This window comes from Aplysia californica, unplaced genomic scaffold, assembly GCF_000002075.1.
Source record: "Aplysia californica isolate F4 #8 unplaced genomic scaffold, AplCal3.0 scaffold00175, whole genome shotgun sequence".
Taxonomy (NCBI): domain Eukaryota; kingdom Metazoa; phylum Mollusca; class Gastropoda; order Aplysiida; family Aplysiidae; genus Aplysia; species Aplysia californica.
Genome location: NW_004797445.1, coordinates 100409 through 111402, shown reverse-complemented (window position 1 = coordinate 111402; position 10994 = coordinate 100409). Strand labels below are relative to the sequence as shown.

The 10994-nt window shown below is 41.6% G+C and overlaps 1 protein-coding gene across 1 annotated transcript in view; it reads right to left on the bottom strand.

The window, feature by feature from the left end:
* Positions 1-1562: 1562 nt before the first annotated feature.
* Positions 1563-10994, bottom strand: part of LOC101849459 (purine nucleoside phosphorylase LACC1) — a gene marked incomplete in the record, with an annotated part of 18945 nt that continues 9513 nt past the window's right edge. Inside the window, 4 exon segments of the mRNA XM_035969724.1 lie at positions 1563-4218; positions 6061-6372; positions 7089-7188; positions 7980-8233. Coding sequence (XP_035825617.1) covers positions 3809-4218; positions 6061-6372; positions 7089-7188; positions 7980-8233 — 1076 coding nt within the window.

Below are 10994 nucleotides of genomic sequence, written 5' to 3'. Positions count from 1 at the left end.
GTGTGTGTGAATGTGTGTGTATATGTGTGTGTGTGTGTGTGTGTTTATGCGTGTGTCTGTATGCATGGTATAAGGAATGCGAATCCACACTTACAACTATCTGTACGTGAATGACCACATGCGCGCTGAAAATTCCATATCGTACATAACCTTTTGCAGGGACTGTTATCAGAACTCAGAACTTTAAGTAGAGATAATGATTCGTAGGACTTTAAGCGAAGTTTTCGCATTTGATCATATCTAAAAACCAGTTGGGTATTATGTCCGGCAGTTGCTATAGCTTTATTGTTGTTGAAGGAAAAACACTTCAAGAGGAGAACAAAAAGAAACACTATAAAACAGCAACCGTTCCAACAAGTTGACATTGTCAGTCCTCCAGGTTTATTCACAGTGACAGCATTCTGACGTAAGGGAAACAATCAAGTTATGCATAATGTTCTTCTCAAAGCAAGCCTCTCTGAATTGCGTCCCTTGCAGTCTTTTTATTGTAACGAACTGCGTATGAACGGTAATATTATATTATTATAATTATAATTTTGTTTGCAGTTATCTGCTTACCTTGGCAGCTTCTTTCTCCTTAGAGCTGTATAATGTCTACTTCTTTTCTTTAAAATGAAAAGTCTTTTTTCTTTGTGGTGCAAGCACGTGTGTGTGTATGTTTGTGTGTGCGTGTGTGTGCGTGTGCGTGTGCGTGTGCGTGAGTGTGTTTGTATGTGTGTGTGTGTATGTGTGTGAGTGTGTGTGTGTGTGTATCTGTGTGCGTGTAAGAGTATAATGTGTGTATTAGTGTGTGTTTTTGTTTGTTTTGTTTTGGTAAGTGTTTCACGGTGCTTGCAGCTGCATAAGGTCATATATGAGCCATAATGAGCGCACAGGTAACATCAAACATTTTCAGTCTGATAGGAATTAACTTTGAATTTTGCGGGGGTGGCGGCCGAAGCCTGCTCCTATGGATTTCGGACCACCAAGAGATCTTTAATGTGCGCAACTTGCAGGCGCAACTTCTGAGATTTTTAGGCCTTATACGAGAAGGCTAGGTATAAGATCTTACCTACTCTAAGATCAAGGGTGTGGCTGAAAGAACAGCAGTAAGAAGGAGCCAATGAGTAGCAGAAGAAAGACTGCACACAGAGCCATGACCCCAGAGGATGGGGCAAAACGGGTTGGGGGGGGGGGGCAGAGAGTGGAGACGAAAGAAGACGACAGAACATGGTTAGAAAGTAGGAAAAGAGATGAAAGGAACACATTTTTTAGAGAAAGAAATTTTCCGTCGCTGTCAGGTTTCGAACCTGGGACCTATTGAATGAGAGGTGAACACCATAACCTCTAGACCATGAGACTCCCCTTGAATGCATGTGTATGTGTATGTGTGTGTGTGTGTGTGTGTGTGTGTGTGTGTGTGTGTGTGTGTGTGTGTGCGTGTGTGTGCGTGTGTGTGCGTGTATACATGTACATAAACATACACATATACAAAATATATAATGTACACACAACATCATAAAGATGGCATACAGACGTGACCAAAAGTATCTACGAACTTAAAAAAATATATAACTCATGAGTTAGAATTTTTGCAAAATTGTATTGCATCATGGGGAATGTAAAGATAAAGAAGTAAAAGTCTAATTCGTTGTTGAAACAATGAGCAAAGTGGTGCAAAAAAAGTGTAAATCTTCAGATGATGTGAAATATTCATCATACCATCACAAACTACCAGTACTTACTAACCCGCTCGAACGGAAATGTGGCCAGCACTTGAACAACATGAATAATTATGTGGAATACATTTTCCAAAAATAATATTTAATAGCATGTCACAACACGTGAAAAAATAAACCCTGCACTCAAAATCAGTACGAAACGATGTGATAACTAACAAGATTAATTCAGAAGGACACTATGTACAAGGCATACAGATTTAAAAATCAACCTTCTGATTATATTACAACAATGTAAGTCAGTGTAAACTTTATATATATAACATAATAATATATACACATTCACGAATTTTTCTCATTCTATAAAGTTTAAAGAGGGGAAAAGTCAAAGCATAGAAGGCCCTCTCTTTCTAGGTGGGTTAAAAGGTATGATCACCCGCCCATTTGTATCATTTACTCCAGACCAGACTAGAAAAACTAGACTCTGTGGTGCATCAGTTAGAGGCTTCGCTGTCGCACGCAGGGGACCCGAGTTCGATTCCCCAGTGGGGCGAATTTTTTTCGGGTATCTCGGTCTTTCTGCAGGAATGTTGTATCCATCTCAGCCCGAGTTGGTCGGATTGGGAGGCTTCTAAATCATCTAAATTGTATCGATGGAAGCGTAAAAACGCTTTATAAAAAGACTAGAAAAGGCTTTGAGCACTTGGAAAGGATCATCATAGTGTATCCCCCCTCCCACCCCCTCTCCCGAAAAACATCGAACAATAGAAAGCTCACCAAACACATCGCATGCACTACGAGATAACAACCAAATAAGAATTAATTGACAGTCAGACCTACAGACAGGCAGACACACAGACAGACAGACAGGAAGACAGATCGACAGACAGACAGACATCTATGTTTCTTTAACCATAGGGATTGAAACACAGAATAAGGAATACACAGCAATGTAATCTTCTTTCTCATGTACACTTCTAGACGTTAACACGATTATTTCAGTACACACGAAATGCCAAATAGGACTCTATGCTTCACCTCACAACAGCGCTGGACCTTGATCACAACAACGGTACATCAAAAACATATGTAATTAACATAACATTTCACATTTTACCCAGTGGGAAGCGTTCTTTTCTATCAGTAAAACACACACACCCATTATCAAGGGTCAAACTCTGACAGGAGAGAAGTAGTACTTAGGAACTCTACTTCCTCTATATCTACCGCCCAGGCAAAGCCCTATTATGCAGGCTGCAGGCTGCTTTTAGATAGTCTGTTAAAACGCAAAAAGGCCAGAGGCAGTTTCCTTCTCTTGAAACAATCACCCATCATCTTCGTCACTGAATACAGATTTATTGCAAGGTAGTTTTTGTTCATTTTCACAAAGGTAGAAGTACCAAGAGTCAACCCATCAAATACAAATCAGATAGTGCGATCTTATAGGAATGCGAAAAGGAGATAAAAATAAGTGTAAATTTGAATTAATCTTAAGCTGTAAAACATGTTACAAACTAACAACAATTCCACGTTTGCCATAAAGAAAAAACGTAGGTAAGTAGCTTCTATTTTGAAGTTTAGAAAGATCACAACATTGTAAGATGACCAAGTATTATGTTAGATACGTTACACCATTTAGGATTTCCTCTTGGAATGGGAATAATGCGAGACTTTTAAAAGTTTATGAGGTAAATTAATAAACATTCAAAGGTATCAACAGTAGCATTGCCGGCACCTGTGTTGTAGTGAATAGATGCTTTGACGTCGCACACAGAAGACGTGGTTTTGATTCCTGTTTGGGAAAGTTTTTTTAAAATCGAGTCTCTCCGTCTGTCTGCTGGATCGAAGCAGCCGCCTCGTAATAGGTATATATTGTGTCAATAAGGGGGTGTAATATCAGCACTATCAGCTTTTCGCCGATTCTAGTGGTGACAAAATGGAACCCACTGTCCAAGCAGCACATATTACAAAATAGAAAACTGACAATAAGGTGGTATACGACGCATCCTAACTTGATATTAGGGACGAGGTAAGGGGGCAGAGGTGAGCGAGCAAGGAGTAGCAATTACAGCTCAATCTTTTCCCAAGTCTTTCTTTATTCTTGACCAAAGCTTTCATTCAGAGCACAAAAATCCAAAAAGAAATACCCACTACCTTTTCCTACAAGAAATAAATCCCAATTGATTGCCAAATGGAATACTATCTCTGCGATGGGAAAAGAACATGTTTTTATTACACGCAGTGCACAGAGCAGTGGTTAAGTCAATGTTTTCCTTTGGCACTCCTTCATTCTGCAAGATAACTGCATTAGCCCCTGGGAGATTGGTGTGGACCCAGCCTTCCTTTCTTTCAGAAGGCCATGTGAGACTTGGATCAAGGTCAGTGATAACTTGGGCGTCAGAGATTGGCATGTCAAAGCACTGTCCTCCCACGCTTGGCCCAATAGCTGCATGTACGTGGCGAGGATCAGTTCCGTAGTTGTCTACCATCGCTCTCAGCGTCTCGCGAGCTGCCATTGCTACAGTACCCATCCAACCGGCGTGCACGGCACCGCAGGCTCCTGACGGTGCGCAAACAAGGGCGAGAGGTTAGTGGCTCCAAAAATATAGATAATTCATACATTTTCGTACGGCAGAAAGTTTGTATTTGAGTCACACGGATATAAATGAATAGCTATGGACCCTTCACTTTTATTTATGCTTTTTTATGGTAGAAACAGAATGTGCCAATCTTAATTAAAGACCAAAAGCCAAACCATTTTCTGCTACTGGAGGACATGATAATAAATATTAAGACATTGTATTCACTCAGATACATTAGAAAATGAGGACTGAACACATGGTAGCACTCGTTCTTACAAGAAAGTCGAGTTGAGCAGTCTTTTGACTCTGACATTCGTTTAAAAACATGTCTTAGACCAACATACACAAGTTCAACCCTTTGAAAGACAACAAAAGCCACCATTGGGAGAAGGATGGAGAATATGTGGGTTTTTTAAAAAGTAGTTATCTGCCCTTCCAATGGGGGCGCAACTCCTCCACTGGCGGAGCACTATTCTTTCGACACAACCAGTCATTTTAACGAGGAGGGCAGGCTTTTTTCTATTTATATACACATAGTGTCTTCAGAACTGCTCTCAGTTGTGTCAGTCTGTGGCATTGGGGGCAAGTCTTTATTTGAACATTTTAGAGGTCCGAAAAACTAAAGTCGAAGTGAAGTTCTGTTACGCCACTTTCAACACTATTTTCTTTGCGTTCTCCTGCTAGATCTCAGTGCTGGTTCTTCAACCTACAACGCAACTGATTTTTACGTATCTGACCGTTTTTTCCAACTTCGTAGGGCCCTTCCCTCGGGTAGACACATTTGGATTTCGAGACTAGAATACATGTATTTTCAGTTTTGATAAGAAATAATTTTGCATTTTGCCAAGGTGGCAGCCTAAGCCTACTCTGTTTGGTGATGTTGGGACCACCAATGGATCATAAACGTGCACAACTTGCACAAGTAACCTCCGCTGCTGGAGGGGGGATATGAAGTGGAGATGAAAGCAGAAGACAGAGCAGGGCAAGAGAATAGGAAAGGACTTGAATGGAGAACATTTTTACAGAAGAAAAGTTTTTGTCGTTGTCAAGTTTCGACCCTCGGACCTTTTGAATGAAAGGCGAACACAGTACCTCTTGACCTCGAGAGCCCCCCCCCCTTTCAACACGATTTATTTCTTCTTTTTTTTTGGGGGGGGGGTCAGATTTATTATGCCCAACTTAGACGAGTGAAAGTGAGGTGGGTGGAGAGACTGCAGACAAAAAAGAAGTACAATAAATTCTGACGCAATTTTTCCGACACAAAACGTGGGTGTCTGTGGGCAGGTACCTCAACCGTATCCCACAGATCACGCACATTTCATCTTGGTAAAAAGTCTCTTCCGCAGATAACGAATGTGTTGCGTCTTTGACCGCTTTGACAGTATGTTTCTATCCGTAACAGTGGATCCACAGGAGCCGACCTCCAACTGGAAAAGTTAGAAGCACAAACACACACACAAAGCGAGCGCGTGCGCGTACACACACACACACTCTCTCTCTCTCTCTCTTTCTCTCTCTCTCTCTCTCCCTCCCTCTCTCTCTCTCTCTCTCTCTCTCTCTCTCTCTCTCTCTCTCTCTCTCTCCCTCTCTCTCTTTCTCCCTGTCTCTGCCTGTCTTTCCCAGTCCCCTGTCTCAGTGTGTCCGTTAGGACATTTCCGCTATCTTTCAGGGAAAGGGATGAAAAACCCCTCCCACCCCCCACCCCCAAATAAAAACACGTTCTGTTCAGTTAGTTTCTGTGGCTTTACAAAGAAACAAAGAAAACACCCAGCAAGCAAGAGGAAGCTAATGAATGATCAAGACAGGCCTGGCATTCTTACCGGTTCTGGTGTCTGCTAGCAAGATGACGCAGCAGTCTGCCCCTGGAGCGGCTACCACGACTCCTGGGACATCTGTGATCACCCCATCGTACTTCAGCGGTGGCTCTGGGTCACGACCCATGACCCATACCTTTTTGCCGTGTTCCGTCCTCGCGACATTCAGAAGGTCAAGGTCAAAGTCGGCAGCCACGGCCAAACGTCTGCGGTTCTCCGCGATGACAATTAGTGGGTCTGGCTTTCTGATCGTATGGAGCATGTTCATGGAAGCCAGAGGGGGCAGTTGGGAGATGCCTCCCTGTCGAGTGTGGAATCCTGAGAAAAGATTTTGGCTTGAGATGTTTTCTTTGGACTACACACCAGCTGATTTTTCTTTCTGTTGTTATTGTTGCAGGTGCTGTTGCTGTTTAACTTGTCGTCATCGTCCTCGTCATCGTTGTCGTTGTTGCTGTTGTTGTTGTTGTCGTTGTTGTTGTTGTTGTTGTTGTCGTTGTTGTTGTTGTTGTTGTTGCTGGTGCTGTTGTTTTTTATTTTGTTTTGTTTTGCTTTTATTTCTTGGCGGTGTAATAATAACAGTTGGAATGACAGCAAATGGACGTCAACAACGAAACTCACATTCATCTACAGCAATCATGTAACATTGATCCTTCGGCACATCATTCAGTAATTAGCACCGGAAACAAGCTGTGAATTAGTATCATATAAATAGAGGTCTATCTTTCTACGTCTGATAGTATCATAAAACAGTGGATATTCTAGAGCGATAAAATACTAAACGGTTTATTACTAAAACCTAGATATGTCTGAATGCTGGTTGAAAACAGCTTAAAAGATATTTTCATTTATCAATTATCAGTTACCTCAGTTCTGCAATATTTACAGTTGCAGGCATTCCCATTTTCCTTTCTCGTTTATTTGATAGGAATTTTCGTTATCAAGTATTCTTTTTATGATTTCATCTGAAGAAAGAGTCCTCTGTCATTGAAACAGGATATTGTACTAAGAAACGGCAAGATTAAAATCCCACAAACCTGCATTGAACATATCACAAGGAATAATGCGACTGCGAATGATTTCCACTTTGCCGCTTCCATCTAAAGACATCAGGTAATTTTTTATGCTGGTTTCCACCTGGTTCAAAAAGAGGGATAAAAGGTTACGTTTTAGTTCGAAATAACAAGGGAAAGGAAGTAACAATACTATTCACTGTAGTACCATTGAAATGTAAAACAATGTACTAACTTCAAGAACATATTGAATTGTATCGGGTACGGTGTGCATAACATTGGTTCGAATCCTTTCTATTGTTCGCTTTCGAATTTGGTTTGCTTGAGGAATTTGCACAGCAGTCTATACTCATCTATTAAGTCTTTTTGGGACGTTACATTAGGTGGTCCCACATTGCTGCAGCTTTGAAACGAGCGTTGAGCACAACATGCCATCCTAGCATAAAGCCCTTACCATTTGACTTATCTAGAGTAAATCATATTCGGTCTACTATCCAAGCATTTTTAAAAACTAATTTGAGTACGGTGGCCAAGGGAGTCTGGCACAAATGCTACGTAAATCAGCCGTTTCATGCCAAGCTAAGGCTGAGCATGTGCTTTAAACAAATTATCTTTTTTCTATCGATTGATAAATTTATTAACAAAGCAGAAAAGAATTAGAGCCATCCCTGCCTCCTTTCGTTAATTCCCTTAGTTCTGTCAACTGACACTCCAAAATAAAAACATCACCATCAGCATCACCATCAACATCACCATCCTCCTCCTCTTCCTCCTCCTCCTTCTCCACCTCCTCCTTCTCGGCTTTCCCTTTAAACTAGAGCATTTCAAACACAAAAGCGTTATAATTAATTCCCTTCTGGATAGTAAAATTAATGCTCGTCAAAAGTTTGGGCCAAGCAACACCAAAAGTCTCACCTGCGTGAGATCCGGGGGGACAATGATAGTCGACTGGTCCCTCACGTCCACTCCAAGCACCGACCAGTTATGCACGTGAGAGAACATGAGAAAACACACAGCCTCCCAGTACTTCTTCATAATTCTCGTGGTGACCACGAGGAAATCGGTGGTACCAGCTTCATCAAGCCGACACTTGGTCTTGAAGATGCCATCGACCACGCTCTGGGACACCACAGTTCTGTAGCTTGACAGGGGCCCCGATTCTGCAAGAGCTGTTGTAGCGTGAAGTTGAAGAAAGAAATACTATTGGTAAAGTAGTAAGGTGAAAGAATATGGAAAAAAGTTAAGTGAGCAACCCCCCTCCCCCCCCCCCCCCCCCCCCACCTGCATTCGGAAATTACCTGACCTACACCTAGGGTCTTCCCAAAGGGAGGCTACATTTTGCGTCATCATAGTGTGACTTCATTCGCCAAAAACATTTTTTAATATTTCATTTTAACGTTCATCGTCATCATTGCTTTTCTCACCCTGCACCAGGGTATAGGCCACGGACAAACACCTTTCACATTTCTCTATCCTGGGCTAGCCTCTTGATGTTATTCCATGTCTTCCCACTTTCCTGTACCTCGATTTCTGTGATTCTTCTCCAGGTTCCACGCGGTCTTCCCCTTGATCTCTTACCCTGTGGATTCCAATCCAAAACTTTCTTTGTTATGCAGCTAGCTGCCTGACTTCCTGAGAGTATGTCCAATCCATCGCCACCGCCTTCTTCCTACCTCATCTCTGACTGGGATCTGTCTTGTTTCATTTTAACATTGAGGGGTCGAAATGTATTTTTACCAGAAATACAGCTTTCATGTCAGAGAAATGGAGTCAGTGTTTCGGCTGAATTACAGTTTGGTGATGCGTATAGTGTAGAGTGCTCACGAAAAGATGACTGGCGTCTATGGTGTAGCGGTTAGGCGCTTCATTTTTCACACAGGAGACCCCACTTCGATTACCGAGTAAGGAGAAATAATTTATCGAGTATCTTTGTCTTTCTGCTGAGATGTTATCCCTCTCAGTCTGGGTTTGGGGGGGGGGGGTCAGATGCCCGCCTGCTGAAGGATCTATATTGTGTCTGTTGGGGCGTAAAACATCTACATTTCAATTAAAAAGAAAATAAATCAATGAAAAACAAAGAGATGCGGACTCCAAAGCAACATAACAATTTCAAGATACTTAGAGGCATACAGAAAGGTTTTATAGCATCAAAAAAGGAAATAGAACTTTGATTTTTCAGTGTACGTTTTGTTTTACGTGCCTGGCAACACAGGGTAAGTTACGTGTGAAGCTGGATTTAGACAGTAATTCTCGTCTATGATGGAGTGACTGAGGGCTCCCAAAGAGACGTAAATGTCGCAAAGGTAAGATGATCGTCTCAAAAGAACCTGTTGGAACCCGTAGCTGGCAGATGCGCGGTGGGAGGAAAACGTGATTTTTATTTTTTTTTACATTTTTAAAAAACTATTTCTCCACATTACTGTAATTAAAATTATGTTGCCTACGCCTAAGATAATGTTTTTACGATGACTTTTTAACCTCCATTGACCCCATTAGGATCATGTAGAGCGGGATGCTTCGACCTGCCTGTGCGGGCCAACCCAGGCTGAAAGGGATACAACTTCTAGAGGACAAGTATTTGATTAAATAAAATTCCCTAAGGTCTTTTTGCACGCAACGGATAAGACCCTACCCATAATATTAAATCCCAAACGCCCATCGACACCAGAAAGATACTAACAAACGAAAGTCAAAGAAGAGCAGGGTTTTTTTAAACTCTGGCTGCTTCTCGAAAACTGCAAAAGGGAAAACTATTCAAACAAAATCGAAACAAAAATATTATGTTATTTATGAATAGCTTCGATTAGCTAAGCGGCCACAGAGCTTCTACGCAGTATAAGAAACAGCTTATACAGGTACCAACATACCCTAGGCCTCTATGTATCACTAGAATTAAAGTCGAGACAAACGTAGTGGACTTGCCCTTGGCTCTTGTTGGGGAACGTTCCAAGAAAAAGAAGAAGTAAATTGTCCATACTGAGCGTCTTCGTGAACTCGAAACTCGTTCATATCCACCCAAAATGAGCTTCGGATCTAGAAATCTCCATGTCAGTGCAATATTGTACATGAGAATAATAATTGTACTAAATCATGTCTGTTACCTCGATATGATTTCACTTCCTGTGTGTGTGTGTGTGTGTCTGTGTGTGTGTGTGTGTGTGTGTGTGTGTGTGTGTGTGTGTGTGTGTGTGTGTGTGTGTGTGTGTCTTTCTTGTTAACACAAGAAACACAAAGGAGGAACCTCTTCTGGGAAATATTATTTGTCACAAGTACAAAAAAGTACGCTTTGGACGCAGCATTTCAAAGATTCATTATGATCAGATGAGATTTTCTTTGAAATGGTAATGCCCGCTATAATGAAAGACTACCGTGACAGGCAACTACCCCAGCTATGAAAAGTTTAAAAATTGTTTTCATTTACATTAGAGCCTTACTTCCTACACATTAAAGGCCTATTTTGAATACCGGATACATTGCGAAACGTAAATAAACATTAACATTTGCAGCTTATCATCGTGTCAGATGATCATGCAACCTATCACGGGGAGATAGGCGGTGAGAATTAACGCAAATATAAAGTTTGAGCTTAACCAGATAATAGGAGAGGGCCTGGGCCAGATTGTGCTGGGCGATGATAATAGCTTGGAGATCTAAAAATGCTCGATGCAGAGCGAGAAAAGGAGCGAGAGGTACGCCATTACGACGTCCGTTACTTAAATGTGACTAATGTTACGCCTCATCAGTGGATAAGAATACATGGGCATTGTTACAGTTTATGCTCAATAAAGTCTAAACTTATACAAGATTTCATGGCACTGCCAATTATGTAAAGATATAAGATTGTTCTTTGCCTTTGGTTGTAAATTCCAAGACACCAAAGCCAAATTTACTCTGATTTCCCCAACCTTTCAACTCGTGCGGGTGGGGGGG